General features: G+C 41.7%; 1 protein-coding gene across 1 annotated transcript in view; it reads right to left on the reverse strand.

The window, feature by feature from the left end:
- The window catches only part of CACNA2D3 (calcium voltage-gated channel auxiliary subunit alpha2delta 3), a gene marked incomplete at both ends in the record, with an annotated part of 463508 nt that overhangs the window by 178052 nt on the left and 263834 nt on the right, over positions 1–21622 (reverse strand). Inside the window, one exon of the mRNA XM_084292978.1 lies at positions 550–628. Within this exon, the coding sequence (XP_084149104.1) occupies positions 550–628 (79 nt within the window). The remainder of the gene's footprint in view (positions 1–549; positions 629–21622) is intronic.

Below are 21622 nucleotides of genomic sequence, written 5' to 3' on the forward strand. Positions count from 1 at the left end.
ACCTGAAGAGTAATTAGTTTTTTGTGTGCACTTTTTTTTTTTAACCTCTGAATCATTCTTACTTATTTACTTATATTAGTCAATCATTTTACTGTAGCATCTCAGCATCTTACATGTTTTAATGCCCCTTCTTACAGAATATAAACCCGTTTTTTCAATTACACTGTCAGGTCCTCAAGGGACAGGATGTCTGGTGTTTTACATTCCACGCCTAACTCAACAGGACTCACACCCAGTGTTCTTAGGTACCAAAGTAACTGTGACCAAGTAGTAACAGCTACAACAGGACAACCAATTTGAAACTAAGGTTTGGTGTCTGAACTAAAATTTAAGACCACATCTTAAAAAGATTCAGATGTTTTAAAAAAGAAAATATATTTTAAATTACATGCTATGGATAAATAAGTTTTTTTCATCCTGGAAAAAAACAACCCATCCTCTTTGATTAGTTGTCAGTGGCACTGTACCTGTAAAACAGGTCAATTATTCAGGAAGACCCAGTGATACAGTTTTTGAAAGCAAGGCTTTCACAGTTGAAGGTTAACTAACCTTTGTTAGCACAGGCCATCCACTTCAGGTTATCAGCAAAAGCAGCTTCTCTTCCAATCAGATAGGTAAAAATACGAACCTGAAAATACAATGAAGAGATCAAGTCAATTAATGCTGCAGCCACTTAAAACCTACACAGTGGAACTTCCCATACAGATATGCAGTTCAGGTATGGATAGACCCTTTTTAAGAAAGTATTACTGCAAGTAATGTCTTCATGGTGAAATATGGCTTTTGTTCGATGTAACAGAACGGCTGATCTCTTTTGATGTTTCTAATATCTGACATGTAACAAACGTTTAGGTTACATGGCTGAAGTGTAAGTGAGAATAAACTAAAACCATCAGAGTACATGACAAAACAGTGTTTTATGCAAATCTGTTCTGCATTTATGAATTCAGAAAATTGCTGTGGTGTGGAAGAAGAGGCATAAATAGTAAATAGTACTATGGAAGAATCTGAAACTCCAGGCAAGCCAATTCCCATCGGTTTTCAAAATTCATATGCCATTGTCCCTGTGTCAGCCTAGAGGCAGGTACCCACAGGTGGTACTTGTGCTATCATCAAGTGATAAATTGAAGATTCGTGTGCAGGGTTGCAACAATTCCAGATAAAAGCATCTGTGCAAAGAGCCACGCCACTGGGCTATGCATGTGCGTGCGCAGATATACACAAAGGGACATCTGTTCAGAGATTCTGCAAATGCAAAATATTTGCCTCATATCCCCTTTTCTCTTCAGATAAACATACATGTACGTTAAGGAATCCTTCCAATCAAGCAGATCAACCACAACTTTATTGTATTTACTGCAAAACAGTATCTGTCTCATCTGTGTATGCTGACTCTATGCTACTTTCTTTTAACAGGAGTGGGTGAATTAACATGAGCTAATGTTATTTTCAGTAATGTGGACAGCAATAAGTAATGCTAAAATACCTGCACATTGACCTATACTATCTCTGCTAAATGATTTTCACTAACACAGCACACTGATATCAAACTCCATGATAGTTTTTGCAATGTGATGCTCTTTACACAGCCCCTGAAATAAACTGACTTAAGTAGCTAAATCCAAGATTAGCGTTAAAGATTTGTCTTTCAGGTTTGATAGAGGCTCAGACATAGAATTTGGACATCTGAAATATTTTTTTTTTTTTTGAAGGGTATCATGGTCATTCCCAGTCATAGTCTCCCATTATCAGATATTTCTAGCAAACACTCTATTCGTTTCTTCTCAAAACATCACACTTGTCAAGTTTGTCCAAAATAAAACTTTAAAGTACATGGCATACTATCTGGGAGGTAATAGACTTGTACTTCTGCTCTCTCTTTTTTCTTTTCTTTTCCTTTTTTCCTTTGATCTTTTTGTTAGCATTATTACTGCTTCGTGGCTTTTTCATGATCAAGATTAGCATCAGTTTTATACCTACTGCAATACTGCTTGGAGAACACTGTTCTGCAAAGAAGATCATCAGTTACTCATCTCTAACGTCTGTGAATCTACAGATATAATTTGATATGGGCCATAGAACACACAACACAACAAAAAACTTTTTCCAGGATGCAGATAAAAAACCCTACACAAGAAATAATGAGACTTCAGGTGTGAGACCTAAAACTTTGAAGATTTGTATGGTATTATATAGCTTTCCTTGTTTTTGTTTGTTTGTTTTTGTTGTTTTGTTTTTTTTCCTGTTTGTTTGTTTGTTTTGGGGTGGTGGTGGTGGTTGTTTTGTTGTTGTTTTTCTTTTTTTTTTTTTTTACTGATATACAATTTAATGTTTTTCTGTACCAATATTAAAAACGCTTGAGGGCTGGAAAAAAGTAAAGCTAGTACATGGCAGATTATCCCCTTGCAATCTTCAATCTGGCCTGGAAATTTCAGAGGAAATTAGATTTATATAATTAAGGCCATGACTTCCAAGACATTAGCAGTGTCAGAATGGATACAGGAAGACATGAAAGGAAATGTTGAAGAAAAAAAAATCTGAGAAAGGTTATTTGGCTCTGGCCCAATAACCTAAAAGAAGACTTGAACTTAACTGAATTGTGAGAGAAATAAACAGCCTTTTTTCAGGAGTATAGGACAATTTCTGAGGAGAAATTACTCTTTCAGTTGGCCAATACCAGTTATGTGCCCTGTTGCAAAATGCAAAAATGGTTTTCACATTTTAGATGTGAGAAAAAGCAGGACTGTGTGCAAAGATTGTGACCAGACTTTTAAATTCCTTTAAAGACAACATCTCCAGCAATAGCCTTACACCAGAGAAACAATTCTGATTTTTACGAGTAAGTGCATTCACACACACAAATGCATGCACAATTCTCATCTGAAAAGAACAGTAGCAGACAGATTGTTCAAGACCTGAATAAAATCCATCTAGAGCTATTTGTTACAAGAATAAGTTGCTCATGAATTGCCTGAAAGTAGGAAGAGGAGCATCCACTTGTTATTATTAGGAGAAATACTGTTTTGAAGAAAAACTGAAGGCTACCCGAACATCCTGGACAGAACAAACACCTCACGAGGTCATGGGGCATCCCAAGCTAGGGGAATGGCCCATGCAGGGCAAGGCCACTTCTCAAGGGGACCTCAAGATGCTGAAGGCCTGGGCTGACAGCATCTTCATAAGGTTCAACATGAAAACGTCCTGTATCTGGCACAGAAAAAAAAAAAAAAAAAAAAAAAAAAAAAAAAAAAAAACATGCACTAGCACAGGTAACAGGGAGATGGTTCAAAAGCAACTTTACAGAAAACTGCCTTGGGTCCATGGGAAACAAGAAGCAGGGAGCCCCTGAGGCAGAAGAGGTCAAGTGCATACTGGGCTGTATAAGCAAGGTGTACACCAGTGAGATTATTCCTCTCTATTCCAAGACCACATCTGGAGTAATGTCACCCCACTACACACACCAGTTTTGGACTCCCCTGTACAAGACAGACATTGACTCACTGACTCATTCTCCTTGAATGCAGCCTCTAAGATGGCATGCAGCCTCTAAGATGGCAAGGGGGAAAAGTCAGAAAAACAGAAACTCTGAAGAGTTCTAAGGAAAAACCTTTTAATCATGAGTGTGATAAAATATAAGAAGACATTGTCCAGAGAATTTGTAGAACCTGCATCCTGGGAGATATGCAAGATCTGGCCAGACGAGTTCCTGAACAGACTAATCTTATTTCACCTTCTCTGAACAAGTTTATTTTCTACAGAAGTTTTAAAATGTACTTGGAGGATTTCTCTCTTTACTCTCAGTTGTGATACTATAGTCCTCATTGTCCCCTTTTCAGTTTTCGTAATGGCCAAATCCTTTCTAGGCATACAGAGTGTCTTGCATTATTATTTTGCCTAAAGACAAGACTTAAAACACAAAATCTTCTCCAGTCTTTCAAAGATAAAATGTAATAGAATTCAATTGTGATTTATATTTATGTCATTTTAAAAAAGATATGCACTGTGTACTGTTGTTAATTAGTTTGAATTAAATAGTATGCATAATCCGACTAAGAGTCTAGAGGACACAGCATTAAAGAATAGTACTTTCATGCTTTGTTGATAGCTACCAAAACCATTAATAAAAAAATCTTTATTTTCTAAACACAAGTGAAAGGGCACAGTGAGATTTATACACTGAAAATATAGCATAAATCACTGTCACAGTTTATCTTTCTGAAAATAATGCTAGAATATAGCCTATGATGAGACTGAATACATCTGAGAGATTTATATCTAATGATCTGCTTTAATCTATACAGAATCAAAAGACACTGTGCTCCTAATAAAAGGAGACCAGCCTTATCTAAAAGAATGAGTGGTAAGCATGATAATAGGTCTAGGCAGCAACCAAACTGCATTAAACCTACAAATAATAAAATTTCAGGAAACAGGTATCATAGATCATTATGAAGAATGGACTGCCTCTGTGATACTGTTGCAAGGATTTTAATGATTTTTCTCTGAGTGCATTTTAAACATATAGTTTATTTGGTATCTGCAGTTTCTCTGGAAGTTATTTAAAGCATCATCAGAAATACTGCTAATTGGTTGGCATTACTTCAAAAATATAAATAAAAGCTATAGACAGCTCACACTGAAGATGAGTGATCATTTCATTAAATGCTCCTTATCCCAATGAGTTTTGTATTTTTCTCTATTCTCTTTTTGCTGCAACATTATATAAATGGCATTTACTAGGTCTACCATAAAGTACAAAATCTTCTGCAAAAAGAAATATGTGCTAAGCTATATTTTTAAAATGCCATCTCTATACTGTTCATTACTTAATAAAGTGACTTATTATTTATAGTAATATAAGTTCCCAAAGGTATTCTATTTTAAAAAACAAACAAACAAACAAACAGAGATATTGAAGTTTACCTTTCTTTGTTGATTTTAAAGATACATTAATGGGTTTTATGGATATTGTTTAATTCTCCATTCAGGATAGTAAGAAAAATTCCCAAAATCAGCTCCTATAGCAAACAATTCTGATTATTAACCTACTTCTAAAAGTTTCGTTGATCAGTTCATTGAATCCACCAGTGGGAGGTTAATCCTCTGTGGGCTTGCAGTGGGAAACACTCATGCATCCCTAACCGTTCAGAGTAGAATCAGTTGTACGTACAAAACAAAGCTTGCCATGTCGCTTTCTGCTGTCTGAGATCACAGGAACGACTTAGGTAATAAATGAAGTCAAAACTGAAACTTTCCTGAGTAAGTCTAGAATCTAAATCCCATTTTTCAAAAATAAACTTGGCTCTACATACCTTTTTTATACTGGTTTTACTGTTTTGAATAGGCATAAAGATAAATCTTACATAATAATTCTAGATGCACTGGTACAGACAAATTGTATGTTACCAATAAGCAGGGAAAAAGCAACTGTGATCACAAAACTTCTTTTCTGTATCTATGTAAAAATATAACATAAGTCAACAGTACAGCATTACTGCACTACCTCTGAAAGATAAGTTCTAATTACTTCAACTTCTGCACGTGGACGAGGCCTACACAGTGATGGGTTTACATACAGAATCACAGAATCACAGAAGGTTGGAAGAGACCTCCAAGATCACCAAGTCCAACCTCTGACCTAACACTATCAAGTCCTACACTAAACTATATCACTAAGCGATAAATCTAAATGTCTTTTGAAGACCTCCAGGGATGGTGACTCCAACACTTCCCCGGGCAGCCCATTCCAATGCCTAACAACCCTCTCAGTAAAGAAGTTCTTCCTAAGATCCAACCTAAACCTCCCCTGCCGCAACTTTTGACCATTCCCCCTCGTCCTGTCACCAGGCTCGTGGGAGAATAGACCAACTCCCACCTTGCTACAGCCTCCTTTGAGGCACCCGTAGAGTACGATAAGGTCGCCCCTGAGCCTCCTCTTCTCCAGGCTGAAAAATCCCAGCTCCTTCAGCCGCTCCTCGTAAGACTTCTTCTCCAGACCCCTCACCAGCTTCAACGCCCTTCTCTTGACTCGCTCGAGCATCTTCATGTCCTTCTTGTAGCGAGGGGCCCAAAACTGAACACAGTACTCAAGGTGCAGCCTCACCAGAGCCAAGTACAGGGGGACAATCACTTCCCTAGACCTGCTGGTCACACTGCTTCTTATGCAAGCCAGGATGCTGTTGGCCTTCTTGGCCACCTGAGCACACTGCTGGCCGACTACCAACCAATACTCCCAGGTCCTTCTCCACCAGGCAACTTTCCAACCACTCATCTCCCAGCCTGTAGCTCTGCTTGGGGTTGTTGTACCCCAGGTGCAGGACCCGGCACTTGGCCTTGTTCAACTTCATACAGTTGGCCTCAGCCCATTGGTCCGGCCTATCCAGATCTTCCTGCAGAGCCTTCCTACCCTCAAGCAGATCGACACACGCACCTAACTTGATGTCATCTGCGAACTTACTGAGGGTAAGCACTCGATCCCCTCATCCAGATCATCGATAAAGATACTAAAGAGGACTGGCCCCAGTACTGAGCCCTGGGGAACACCACTAGTAACCGGCCTCCAACTGGATTTGACTCCATTCACCACGACTCTTTGGGCCCGGCTATCCAGACAGTTTTTAACCCAACAAAGCATACGCCAGTCCAAGCCAAAAGTAGTCAGTTTCTTGAGGAGAACGCTGTGGGAAACAGTGTCAAAAGCCTTGCTGAAGTCAAGGTAGACCACATCCACAGCCTTTCCCTCATTCACCAAGCGCATCACTTTGTCATAGAAGGAGATCAGGTTTGTCAAGCAGGACCTGCCTTTCATAAACCCATGCTGACTGGGCCTGATCACCTGGTTGCCCTATAAGTGGCACGTGATGACACTCAAGAGAATCTGCTCCATGAGTTTCCCTGGCACTGAGGTCGAACTGACAGGCCTTTAGTTCCCAGGTCTATCCTCCGGCCCTTCTTGTAGATGGGCGTCACGTTTGCTAGCTGCCAGTCGACTGGGACCTCCCCCAATAGCCTGGACTGCCGATATATGATGGAAAGTGGTTTGGCCAGCTCCTTCACCAGTTCTCTCAGTACCCTCCGGTGGATCCCATCCGGCCCCATCGACTTGCGTATATCCAAGTGCTGTAGCAGGTTGCCAACCATTTCCTCCTGGGTTGTGAGTGTCACATCCTGCTCCCCATCCCCTTCCACCAGCTCAGGGTGCTGGGTATCCAGAGAGCAACTGTTTTTGCCGCTAAAGACTGAGGCAAAGAAGGCATTAAGCTCCTCAGCCTGTTCCTCATCTCTCATCACTAAGTTCCCCACCACCACCACCATCCAGTAAAGGATGGAGATTCTCCTTAGTCCTCCTTTTCGTGTTAATGTATTTAGAAAAAAAATATTTTGTTGTCTTTAACGGCAGTAGCCACACTGAGCTCTAGATGAGCTTTAGACTTTCTAATTATGTCCCTACACATCCTTGCAACATCCTTATAATGCTTCTGAGTGGTCTGCCCTCTTTTCCAAAGATCATAAACACTTTTTTTTTTTTTTTCATAAGCTCTAGCGACAACTCTCTGTTCAGCCAAGTCGGTCTTCTTCCGCACCGGCTCATCTTTGGGCCCATGGGGACAGACCTCTCCTGAGCCATTAAGATTTCCTTCTTGAAGAGTGCCCAGCCTTCCTGGACTTTTCTGCCCTTCAGAACCACCTCCCAAGGGACTCTGCCAACCAGTGTCCTGAACAGCTCAAAGTCAGCCCTACGGAAGTCCAAGACTGCGGGTTTACAGGTCCCCCTTGTGACTTCACCAAGAATAGAGAACTCTACCATTTTGTGGTCACTCTGGCCAAGACAGCTCCCGACCACCACATCTCCCACCAGTCCTTCTCTGTTTGTGAATGGAAAGTCCAGTGGAGCACCTCCCCTGGTAGGCTCACTAACCAGCTGCATCAGGAAGCTATCTTCCACGCTCTCCAGAAACCTCCTAGACTGCTTCCTCTGAGCCGTACTGCATGTCTAGGTATGTCTGGGAAGATGAAGCCCTCCACGAGGACAAGAGCCAACGATTTCACAATTTTTGCCAACTGCCTGTAGAATTCCTCATCCATCTCCTCATCCAGGTTTGGCAGTCTGTAACAGACCCCCACCAGGATGCCTGCCTTGTTGGCCTTCCCACCAATCCTAACCCATAGGGACTCAACCTTATCATTCCCAGTCTCAGCCTCAAGTTCCACAACATCAAAACACTCTCTAATATAGAAAGCCACACCACCACTCCTTCTGCGCTGCCTGTCCCTTCTGAAGAGCCTATAGCCAGACATTGAAGCACTCCAGTCATGGGAGTGGTCCCACCACATTTCAGTGATGGCAACCAAGTCATAGCCTGCCTGCTGCACGATGGCTTCCTGCTCCTCCTGTTTGATGCCCATGCTGTGTGCATTAACGCAGATGCACTTCAGCTGGGCCACTGCCTGCTCCCCTGCCCCTAACATTGTTCTCCCTGGCACACCTCTAATAAGCCTTATTCCCTCCCTATCCCTGTCCCCTTCCTACCTAGTTTAAAGCCCTCTCAATGAGCCCTGCCAGCTCCTGTGCTAGTGCCTGTTTTCCCCTTCGAGACAGGTGGGACCCATATGAAGTTAGTGGGCTGGGTGCTGAGTAAAGTGCCCCATGGTCAAAAAACAAATAAATACATTTCTGTGTTGGCACAAGACTCTGAGCCAGGTGTTTATCAGGTGGGCTTTCTGAGTCCTCTCTGTACCCCTCCCTGCCACTGTAGGGATGGAGGAAAGAATGACCTGTACTCCCGCTCTATGTACTAATTGTCCCAGTTCCCTAAAGTCTCATTTAATAGCCTTCAGACTTCTCTCTTCAGTATCATCTCTGCCAGCCTGGACTATCAAAAGAGGATAACAGTCAAAAGGGCGAACCAGGTTAGGAAGCTTTCTGGCAACATTCCTGACCCTGGCCCCAGGGAGGCAGCAGACTTCCCTACCGGTAGGGTCAGGCTGACAAATAGGACCCTCTGTTCCCCTGAGAAGGGAGTTGCCTACAACAATTACCCTTCTATCTTTCTTAGTGGCAACAGTCTTGATGTGTGGAGTTGACTTCCTTGCCCTAGGCATCCTCCTGGGTAGACCTACTACCTCATCCTCACCCACCGGTCTCTCAAGCTCCAGGGTCTCAAACCTGTTGTGTAAGGGCACCTGGGGAGGCAGGGCTGGTAGGGAGGGGGGTTGCCTGTGATGTTGAGCAGGGACCTGTTTCCATTCCTCCCTCTGCCCGACAGGGCAAGGGGTCCACCATTGTTTGGGGTGACTCACCCCGATGCCTTTCCTTCAAGCCTTGCAGGGAGTTGCCCCACAGGTCTGTCTCCTGCTCACACTCCCTGGTGGCCCTCAACCTCTCCACCTCCTCCTTTAGCTCTGCCACCAGGCAGACCAGGTCATCCACCTGCTCACACCTCACACACACGGTGTCTCTGCCGCCCTCAGAGGGCAGCAACAGGCTCAAGCACTCCCTGCATCCAGAGACCTGAACTGCTGCATTTTTGAGCAGGCACTCAGTCTGGGTGGCCACAGACTGTCTAAAAAGAGCTCACACATTGTTATAGTTGCTATTAAAAATGTTATTGTAAATAGACTAGACATTAGGCACCAGATTTAATATCCATCTGTATTCTCAGATGCTATGTAAGATAAATGCTGATCAGTAAAAACTGTTTAAAAAATGTTAATAGTGACCACCATATTTTCTTCTTTCTGTATCTGAAGTAACTGAATGGAGAGTGTCAGAACAGTTCTGCTCTGAAAAATGATTCCATGGAACATCTATTTTACTCAAATAATCCTACAAAGAAAGGCATAGAGAGCTGGGGCTGTTCAGCCTACAGAAAAGAAGGCTCCGGGGTGACCTCACTGCAACCTTTCAGTACTTGAAGGGGACTTATAAACAACACGGAGAGCAACTCTTTGCTCATTTAGATATTGACAGGATGAGGGGGAATGGTTTTAAACTAAAAGAGGGGAGATTTAGATTAGAGGTTAGGAGGAAATTCTTCACTCAGAGGGTGGTGAGGCACTGGAACAGGTTGCCCAGAGAGGTTGTGGATGTCTGGAGGTGTTCAAGACCAGGTTAGATGAGGCCTTGAGCAACCTGATCTAGTGGGTGACATCCCTGTGTATGGCAGGGGGGTTGGAACTAGATGATCTTTGAGGTCCCTTACAACCCAAGCCATTCTATGATGAGCAACTTCAACCATCAACCTGACCTACCAAGTCCCATTACTAAACGGTGTCACTTACTGCCATGTCCACACATCTCTTAGAATCATCGAAACATAGAAACACAAGATTGGAAAGGACCTACAAGATCATTTAGTCCAACTATCCTACTATTACCAATACTACCCATTAAGCTACTAAATCACGTCGTAGCACCTTGTCCAGGTACTTCTTGAACACTGTGAGGGACAGTGACTCCACCATCTCCCTGGACAGGCCGTTCCAGCGCCTGACTACTCTTTGAGAGAAAAAGTTTTTCCTGATATCTAATATAAATCTTCCCAGGTGCAACTTGTGGCCATTCCCTCAAGTCCTATCATTAGTTATCTGAGGAGGGCCGACCCACTCCTCACCACAAGCTCCCTTCAGGAAGTTGTAGAGTCATTGTACAGTGCAATGAGGTCTCCCCTGAGGCTTCTCCTCTCCAGACTAAACAACCCCAGTTCCCCCAGCCGCCCCTCATTTAAGACTTGTGTTCCAGGCCCCTCACCATTTTTTTTGCCCTTCTCTGGACACGCTCCAGGACCTCAATATCCTTCTTGTAGTGAGGTGAACACAGTAGTCAAGGTGTGGCCTCACCAAAGGTGAGTACAGGGGGATGATGACCTCCTTGCTCCTGCTGGCTACACTATTTCTAATACAGGCCAGGATGCCGTTGGCCTTCTTGGCTCCCTGGGCACACTGCTGGTTCATGTTCAGGTGAGCATTGATCCACACTCCCAGGTCCCTTTCCTCTTCACAGTCTTCTAGTCACTCTGCCCCAAGCCTATAGCATTGCATGGGGTTATTGCGGCCAAAGTGCAGGACGTGGTACTTGGCCTTGTTAAACATCATCCTGTTTGCCTCAGCCCAGCAGTCCAGTCTATCTCAAGGTCCACCCTACCCTCAGGCAGATCGACAGTACCTCACAACTTGGTGTTGTCTGCAAACTTACTCAGGGTACACTTCATCTCCTCATCTAGGTCATCAATAAAGGTATTAACAAGATAGGCCCCAGTACTGACCCCTGGGGGACACCACTTGTAACAAGTCGCCATCTGGATTTAACTCCATTAACCACAACCCACTGGGCATGGCCCTCAAGACAGTTCTTTACACAGAGAAGAGTATACCTGTCCAGACAATGGGCAGCCAGTTTCCCTGGGAGGATACTGTGGGAGATGTGTCAAAAGCCTTGCTGAAGTCTAAGTAGACTACATCAACAGCCCTTCCCTCATCTACCAGTCTACTCACACAATAATAGAAGGAGATGAGGATCGACAAGCATGACCTGCCTTTTGTGAACCCGTGCTGCTGGGCCTGATCCCCTGGATGCCATGCAAGTACCATGTGATCTCACTCAAGATGATTCGCTCCATAACTTTGCCTGGAACCGAGGTCAGGCTGACAGTTCCTCAGGTCCTCCTTATGGCCCTTCTTGTAGATGGGAGTCACATCAGCAAGCCTCCAGTCCTCTGGGACCTCTCCAGATAACCAGGAATGCCAATAGATGGTGGAAAGCAACTTGGCAATTACTTTCACCAGCTCCCTCAGCACCCTAGGGTGGAGCTTGTCTGGTCCCATGGACTTGTGACATTCCAGATGGAGGAGCAGGTTTCTGTCTCTTCCTGGATCACAGGGAGTGATTCTCTATCTGAATCACAGGGGACGTCCAGGTCAGGGTGTAAAGTACCCTGAGGATAACTGATCTGACTATTAAAGACAGATGTAAAGGTGTTGAGAACCTCAGCCTTATCCTTATCATTATCCTCAGTGATCACATTCCCTGCGGCATGAAGTAAAGGTTCTGCTCTTGCTGTTAATATATTTGTAAAAGTATTTCTTGATCTCTTTTATTGCAGTGGCCAATCTGAGTTCAAGCTGGGCTTTTGCCTTCCTCTCTGCATATCTTAGAAACTTCCTTGTAGTTGCCCCAAGTAGCCTGTCCATTCTTCCAGTGGACGTAGACTCTTTTTCTCCTGGAGTCTCAATAAAAGTTCCTGGTTCATCCATACCAGTCTTCTTCCCCTCCGGTTCGCATTACAGGACTCAGGAACAGCCTGCTCTTGTGCCTTTAAGATTTGCTTCTTGAGGAGTGTCCAGGCTTCCTGGACCCCTTTGCCCTTCAGGAGTGACTCCCAAGGGTCTCCTGCAACAATAGGTCAAAGTCTGCCCTCCATAAGTTCAAGACAACAGTTTTGCTAGTTGCCCTTCTGACATCACCAAGGATAGAAAACTCTACATTTCATGGTCACTCTGCCCAAGGCAGTCCCCAACTTTCACATCTCCCATCAGTCCTCTGTTAGTGAAGAGCAGGTCTAGTGGGGCACCTCCCCTGGTAGGCTCTTGAATCAGCTGTGTCAGGAAGCTATCTTCCCCACACTCTAGAAACCTCCTGGACTGGTTCCTCTGTGCACTATTATACTTCCAGCATATATCAGGGAAGCTGAAGTCTCCCATGAGAATGAGTGCTGGTGATCATGTAACTTTTGCAAGCTTCTCATAGGATGCCTCATCCATTTCTTTGTCCTGATTAGACTTTCTATGACAGACCCCCACCAAGATGTCACCCCTACAGGCCTTCTCCCTGATCCTTATCCATAGACACTCAAGTTCATCATTTATCTTAAATAACACCAGGGATGAGGACTCAACCACTTCCCTGGGCAGCATGTTCCAATGACTAATTGCCCTATCTGTGAAGAAAAAAAATACTTATCTAAAGGTTCTTTCAAGATTCTATAAACCACACATTCTATAGGTAAAAGAAATTCCTTCAGTCTGTGTCTCAGAATACGTTCTCCCAAGTTTTTGACTATCACAAAAATACCAATGCCCTTCACCATCACAAGGTACGTTAGACAGTCTAACACAGAACATGGATTTTCTGTATTTCAAAGTGACGCGTAATTGCTGATTTAAAAATAAATAATAAAAATGCCTGTTGTCAGCATATAAATTCAGTACATTAGACAAAAGATTTACAATTTCTAATTTGCATTAAGAATGAAATTCTGTTTGGGGACAAAATTGAGTTTTTGGTACCTGTTTGAAGTACCTTTATTGTTTTTCTTTTTCTTTTCTTTTTCTATTTTTTTATTTTTGGTGTGAATTAGTACTTTGTTCATTTTTTAAAAGGGTATTAGATTTGTTGTTGTTGTTGTTTTAAAAACTATTTTGTATTCCTTTGTTTCTGAGTGATATGGCTGAGGAAAATTCCAACTGCTGAAGAGCAATTTATCTCATTGTGCAGTCATAGTGGTTTGTTTAAAGAGTTTCAAGGGCCCTCACACAGAAGAACATGAGTTTTATGCTTTTACAGTTGTGTCAGGATGTCATACATAGGCACGCTCTAGAAACCTTCAGGAAGACAAATGGGCAGAGCAGGTTGTCTGTGACAGTCCTTGTTACAAAAACAGAAACAGGAGGCAGATCCAGAAAGAAATACTGCCATAAGATATAAAGAAGGGTCTTGTGTCAATGATAAAGATGACGGGATGTAGGAGCAATGCATCCTGTACCCTTTTAAACTCAAGTTCCATGACTTTGGGGAGACTATAACAGATTTCGGAGAAATAGGTGCCAGCTTTGAGCTCTCAGATGGCTGTTACTACTAAGCCTTTATGCCAGGCCTGTTCCTCTTCCTCGCAACTAGTCACGCTCGTTTTTCCCGTGATACTGTAAGCATCAGATCTCTTCGGATGCAGAAGAAACACTGTCTCTCCATCCCCTGAGCAACGACTGAAGCAGGTGCAGCAGCCTTCCCCCAGCAGCCCCGCTTGAGGGCAATCTCGCAGCTGCGGCCCACTCAGGCTCGCAGCAGGACACCCAAACTGTGCCAGGCCAGAGCAGGCGGCAGCAGCACGCTTGCCCCAGGCGGAAGCCGCAGGGCGGGCTCTGGTCACCCCAGCAGCCCGGCTGGCCCCAGCGGCTGAGCACTGCGCCCTTCAGGCTGGGACTGGCTCCCCAGTTTTCATCAAAAATCCAAAACACAGCAGTGTGTGAGCCTCTATGAAGAAAATTAACTCTGTCCCAACCAAAACCATAACAAACTGTACAAAGAGAACATTTTAATTTAGGCAGAGTTAGTAAGATCAAAGCTGTTAAGGGCTAGTCTCAGAAGATCCAATAACGACATTCACATAGACTACATATGCCCTGGCTAACTTTGTATAAGCCAAATGAGAAAAACACCTTTCAACATCAGAGCTTTGACTGAATCAGGATACCATTTTCATCTTAAGAAGAAATCTTCATCAAATGGGTATAAAGCACCTCTCTGGCAAAAGGCCTATGACTGAAAGACAACCCTTCAGTTTTGGATAATTATGAAAGCTTTGTAACATGTTTGAGAGAGATACCTGAATCTAAATATTCTCAGTTTCCGAACTGTAAAATGTGAGATCAACCATATCGAGCTTTAGCATAAACTGTTTGCTGTGGAGAAAGCAAATATTCTCAGACAAAAACACCAGTTAGGATTTGTTACATCCTGTCTACAAAACTGAAAGTTGTAGATGTTATCAGATTCACCGAGTGCAGAGCAAAGCTCAGTCCAAGAGCAAAAACTGTAATCTTTGGAATGCACAGATCATGATTTGGATTACACAGATAATTTGTTCTCTATTCTTAGTTACATTATCTAATTTTGAAAAAGAAGTGAGTTCTATTAATAAGTTCTATTAATAAGTTTCTTACTTATTAACTTACTTACCTAGAGCAGCTAGGGACTGCTCTGAACTTTGAACCTTTAAAATCTGGACAGAAAGCTTATATAAAATGTCAGAGACGCACACACTCGACCATTAGTGAGGAAACCTAAGAATGATGATTAAAATGACAGTTATTTCAGTGCCAACCACTTCATCTGAAATATCCGCTTAACAGTTTCATCCATTATGCACAGACTAATCTGCAGTCCCAGAACGGCCCTCACCTCTGAAACTTCATTTAACTAGCAGAACAGAGAAGAAAATAGGAACCTTCTTCTGTCTATGTTAAATGAGACAAGTCAATCTGCAAGATTCTACACACTGGAACTACGAAGACATATCTTCATGCCAAGCAGGACTATAAAATAGTATTTCCAGAAACTTAAAATACAGTGTGGGAGTGGAAACAGGAATTCTACTTGCAGCTGACAGTAGAGACGTCTGTTTGCAGCTGCAAACTACTTCATGGACACCTTAAGCAAAGCAGCCTTTCCTTTCTGGCTCAGCAAGAAATACTAATAGTTCTGTGGCAAGACATATGAAATAGGAGTTATAAGTAGGATATAAAGATGAAATTCAAGTTCCCATAGTTATTATGGTCAAAGAATGCCCCAGCTAGTCTCTCCGCAAATGAGAAAACTGACTGATTTGGAACATTGGATCAACATGTGACTTAACGATTGCCTGAACTTTCAGGCAGCCTCACTGTAAAGAACTGGCTTATTGCAGGAGCTCTCTGGGTGGGAATTTTGGACAGTTTCAGAATATCTGATAGATGGCTGATGTGGTTGCTGAGCTGCTCTCCATCATATTTGGAAAATCATGGCTGTCAGGTGAAGTCCCCAGTGACTGAAAAAAAAGGGAAACTTTACTCCCATTTTTACAAAAGGGAGAAAGGAAGACCCAGAGGACTACAGGCTGGTGAGCCTCACCTCTGTGACTGGGAAGATCATAGAGCAGATCCTTCCGGAAGACATGTTAAGGCACATACGAGATAAAGAGGTGATCCGAGACAACCAGCATGGCTTCACCAAAGGCAGATCTTGCCTAACCAATCTGGTGGCCTTCTATAATGGACTGACGGCATTGGTGGACAAAGGAAGGGCGATGGATGTCATCTACTTGGACTTAAGCAAAGCCTTTGATATGGCCCCTCACCACATTCCTCTCTCTAAATTGGAGAGGTATGGATTTGAAGGATGGACTGTTAGATGGATAAAGAATTGGTTGGCTAGTTGCAGCCAAAGGGTTGTGGTCAACGGTTTTATGCTGGGTGGAGGCTGGTCACAAGTAGTGTCCCTCAGGGATTGTTCTTGGGACCAGTTCTCTTCAGTATCATTATCAGTGACACAGAATCAAGTACACCTTCAGCAAGTTTGCAGATGACACTAAGCTGAGCAGTGCAGCTGATACAGGGATTAGCTGATGAGGGAAGGGATGCCATCCAGAGGGACCTGGACAGGCTGGATAAGTGGGCCCATGAGAATCTGCTGAGGTTCAACAAGGCCAAGTGCAAGGTGCTGCACTTGGGCGGGGGCAATCCCAGATATTTATATAGACCGGGCGAAGAAGAACTTGAGAGCAGCCTTGCAGAGAAGGACTTGGGGGTCCTGATGGACAAGAAGCTCACCTGAACCGGCAGTGTGCGCTTGCAGCCCAGAATGCCAACTATGTCCTGGGCTGCATTAAAAAAGGGGTGGCCAGCAGGTAGAGGGAGGTGATTTTCCCCCTTTACTCTGCTCTTGGGAGACCCCACCTGGAATACTGTGCAGGCCTAGGGCCCCCAGCACAAGACAGGAGCTCTTGGAATGGGTCCAAGGAGGGCCACTAAGATGATCAGAGGGCTGGAGCACCTCTCCTACGAAGAAAGGTTTAGGGAACTGGGCTTGTTTAGCTTGGAGAAGAGAAGGATTCAAGGAGATCTCATTGCAGCCTTCCAGTACTTGAAGGGAGCATATAAACAGGAGGGGGAACACCTGTTTACATGTGTTCATAGTGATAGGACAAGGGGGAATGGTGTAAACCATTTTAACCATTTTAAACATAAGACAAGGGAGATTTAGGTTAGATATTAGGAGGAAGTTTTTCACTCGGAAGGTGGGGAGGCACTGGAACAGGTTGCCCAGAGAGGTTGTGGATATCCCATCCCTGGAGGCATTCGAGGCCAGGACGGATGTAGCTCTGGGCAGCCTGGCTCTAGTGGTTGGCAACCCTGCCTAGAGCAGGGGGGTTGAAACTAGATGATCTTTAAGTTCCTTTACAACTCAGGCCATTCTATGATTTTCCCAGACAACTCATGCTAGACCACCTGATAAGCACTATTTGTATATTTCAATGTATTGATTCAGAGCCTGGTTGGAGAAACTGGGCATCCCAGAGATTTCTTAATGCAATTAGCGCTGTAGAATTGACTGATTCTGTATATTCCCTGTACAGGGAAAAGATACTTCCATAGTTATCATAACAGAAAGTGTCAAGAACATTGGAGAGTCATCTGGACATACTTAAGACAGTTAAGAAATGTTTTGAACCTAATTTATGACAGCAAGTAACAGTCAATCATGCCTGTGCTAGAGTAGTCATAAAAAGCCACTGGTCAGATGGAAATAAAGATTCAGTAGAAGGGCAATATGGAATATCTCAGTACAGCTGAAGACTGTTGCAAGGACCTTTGCCGTCATCTTGGCAGAAGCAAGCATCCTAGTCAACGTACTCAATTCGCAAATTGAGCATTACTCTATATACAGACCCCCACGAAAGTGATTTAACATTTTGGTCTTTGCAACAGTCTCAATGGTGTATTGGTCAAAGGACTTCAATTTCCACTTGATCAACAGCTTAAAAAATGACAGTTGCAGATGAGACCTAGATTTGATTTATGTGCTGTAATTTCAAGATTCACAAAAGCAATTCTCAAATGGCCTGAATTTGGTAAACCCAATAATTCACAAGGCCGCCATTTATTTAGGTAACTCACTCTTGATAGTAAAACTTTCCAGGAAGAAAAAAATGTTGGTCTTCCTTTATTTATTTTAACCTGTGCTGCAGATGGTCTTCTGCAAAGAGAAGGTGGACAACCTGGAAAAAGATGACTATTTGTATTGACATTTCTTTTCCTACTCTACCTAAACCTATTCATGTGTTATTTAAAAGGCACTGAACATTTACACAGTTTAGTATATTAAAAGCATATTTAAATATTTGTGTATCTTTAATTAAAAGCAGAGCAGAATGATTAATAGTTTTCATTAAGAGCTGGTCTAGTGCCACTCCTCTAAATACAACTCCCAGAGCTACATTCTCAAAGTCTGGTGCTGACAAAAAGTAAATTCTGGTTCACTCATTTGGAATATGACCAGGAGAGCACATGGGAAGAATACAGGGAAAAGTAACAGCTTAAGGTGAAAAGAAGAATGTCCATTTTGAAATTCTCATGTGCAGATCTAGGCAGATCTATTTTTCTATTCAGAACAATTGCTTTAGGGATGCTGTCTATTCTTTAGAAAGTCTACCAAACAGTTAAAATAAATAAATAAACCAACTGGAACAAAAATAAGCATGTTAACTTTACAACTTGTATTTCTGGTGGCAGAATCAACAATTACATCAAATTCTAATTTGCCAGGGTTAACTTCTGATTCTATTCTTTTGCTGTTTTAGTTTTATGTTGTGAGTTACTTGTCTCTTCAGAATCTGTTCCTTTTTCTGCTGATTAGGGATTTTTCATACTCCATTTCTTAAGCTTTATTATAGCAGAAATATTCTTACAATCAACTACACAGCATAAACTCAAACTTTCATCCTTTAAACACCAGGAACTGGCTTATCTTCCTCGGGATCCTGCTGCTTTATAATTTCTGACCGCTATTTTAGGTTCAAATTCCCAACCTAAACTTGCAATTTAGAAAGAACTTGAGGTTTTAATTATGCTTCTACTGCTTCCCTCCCAAAATTACACCGTGCCATTTCAAAATTGATCTTCAATATTACTCCTTACATAATCCCATCCTCTTGTTCCTCCCTCTTTTTGTACAATTCTACCTCAGAAGAGGCCAACAAAAAAGGGGAAATTGATGCTACAATTGATCCATGTTACCCTACCACACTTGCCTGTAAGAAACAATCTGAATGCAGTCATAGAGGTGTTTGGGAGTCACACTGGATCCATTCATCAAGATCACAGAAATTTACATTCAGAAAAAATGTGAACATGACGTGTCTTTGCACAGGAAAATTTCAAATTCAAAAAGAAAATAATGGTGAATTTGCAAGACATAGCAATTTTGAGGTGTTGTATTATGTCTTGTAACTTTAGTCTACACATGCACACAAACCTATTCAAAAATAATACCTGCATTTCAAGACTCTATTCCAATGTATCTTGTTGTTGCAAAGGGCACAAGAAACAGGGCAATGAACAGGCATGGGAAAAGAGCAGAAGAAATACGTCAGTCTAGAAACTTCATCTTGCCTCTGAACACCTTTAGTGATTTTTATTTATTCTAGCTCTTTCTTATTATGAAGTGGCGAAAAAAGAAGTTAAGGATTGATTTGCACTGATAACCCAGTGGGAAGTTCCATGAAGACAATGTTTTAAATAAGCAAACAAAATTGTACTGATGAAGGCCACAAAGCCCTGTGATACAATGCAAGATAGCACTACCACAGTATCTTCTATCCTATTAGAGATCTTTACCCTATAAGGTGCTGAAAGACTCAATTTACACTGCACTGAGAGAAAGCCATGCAATTGAAGCCATAACCTAACAAAAATGAATCCTTAAACCTTAAGTTAATTAGCAAAAGGTTCTTCATCATTAATTTTTCTCCTTTAGTATTTCAAATATCCCTTTTGTAAAAGTTTGCATTTCCTCATATTTTCTCTTTCCTGCAATTACATACTGTATCCAGGCAATTTTATAACAGTGTTTTGTATTATCTTGGTATCCTATGCACTGTGAATTTTACCCTAAATACTGATAGAACAGTTAACAGAAACAAAAATTGGATGGTCTATTTAACTGGAAAATAAGATTCTGCAAGCAAAAACAGTAACAAAGAAAAACAGTTAATCTGTCTGGGGATCATCAGGCAGCTGAGTCCTGCTTTCCCAAACATCTGCCTCCCCATCAGCTCTTTGAATAGACCTACTTCAGAATACACATGCAGAAAAAAAGGAAAGTGATGCTGCAATTAATTCCTCTTGGTCAGGAGACAACATTACTATGTCACATTTACCTGTGAGGAAAGTATCTAGTTCTATGATTGTTAAGAAACACTTAGAAAATTCAAACAAGCTAGGGGTTTTACATAAGACATTGGGTGGGGTTGTTTTGGTTTTCTTTTGTTGTTATTTTTTAAACTTAAAAAAAAAACAAAAAACAAAAAAAAAAAAAAACCATGGAAATGGAAAATTTACAAAAGCTTACAAAAAACACAAGCAAAGAAAAAGTCTTGACACCCTTTATGGATTTACAGAAGATTATAAAGCAACTCAAGATTTATGAAGAATCATTTCCTATTGTCAAAATTTCCCCAATATACTAGGGATAGAATTAGCAGGGGCATATGAAGTTATGCTGTTTTACTCCATGCAGCGGTACTTCAGGTGATTTGAAAGTGTTCAACACCATGTTAGCATAAGACTTAGTACTTCCCTAAGTGGGTTTGATCCCTGACATTTGTGAAAGGAACATCTGAGGCCATTTACATGGGACATAAGTTCTAGCTGCATTACACATACTGAATGATCAGTCATAGAAAACTGGGCAAGATCAGTTCCCCTCAAAGACAAGTGAGCTTTGAATGGCTCTGCAAGAGTTAATTGCAGAGAAATTATATGTTAAGACTTGGCAGAGCAAAGAGGTTGTATTAAATAAAGAGTTCAGATATAGCATTTAGCAGCAAAACAAAAACACAAAATAGGTCTAAGGTGCATCTAAGGTAGCTTATTTTTCATGCTCTATGTGAAGTATGCATTAATGATGAAAAATAAGCAATCAATAATATAAAAATTATAATATAACAATGACATATATTGAACATACTAAATTCTTCCTAGAAGCTTAACAATTAAATAAGCAAAGAAAAATTCCAGATTTTGAGAGTATTAAGCTTTGGGCTGAGACAACGTCTGGAAAATTTAATTCCAAAGACTACTTTACATAAAGTATCAAATATTTGGAGAAAAAAAAAAATCCTTTTTTTTTTTTTTTTTTTTTTTTTTTTACCTTCTCTATAACTTTTACTCTCAACAAAAGCTCTAACATTTCTTCCACTCTGAGGCCAATGGCTTAAATGTTTCATTTTAGATATATCTATAGCGTGCCAATAAAATCTTTATATAGCACCTTCAAACGCTGAGTATATACTGCTCATTTTTACTGAAGAATTTTAGAAATAGTTTTACTGAGTTTTAGAAATTTTAGTTTTATTTTTTGTATCCTTCCACTGGTAAAGCCAGCAATGATACAATTAGATCAACCATATTGGATATAGAGGAGAGGAAAATTTTTAACTCACCTTTTGTAAGTTCCAGAGATTCCCTGAGGTAGGTTTTGTGCTATAACAATGTTATAATTTCAAAGTAAAATGTGATACTATTTACTGGGGCAAGAGCAAGCTTTGTGCTCTCATCTGGGAAGCTAAAGAATTTTTTGTTTCTGGCCCTG

The sequence above is a fragment of the Netta rufina genome, assembly GCF_964035555.1.
Source record: "Netta rufina genome assembly, chromosome: 10".
NCBI classification, from domain to species: domain Eukaryota; kingdom Metazoa; phylum Chordata; class Aves; order Anseriformes; family Anatidae; genus Netta; species Netta rufina.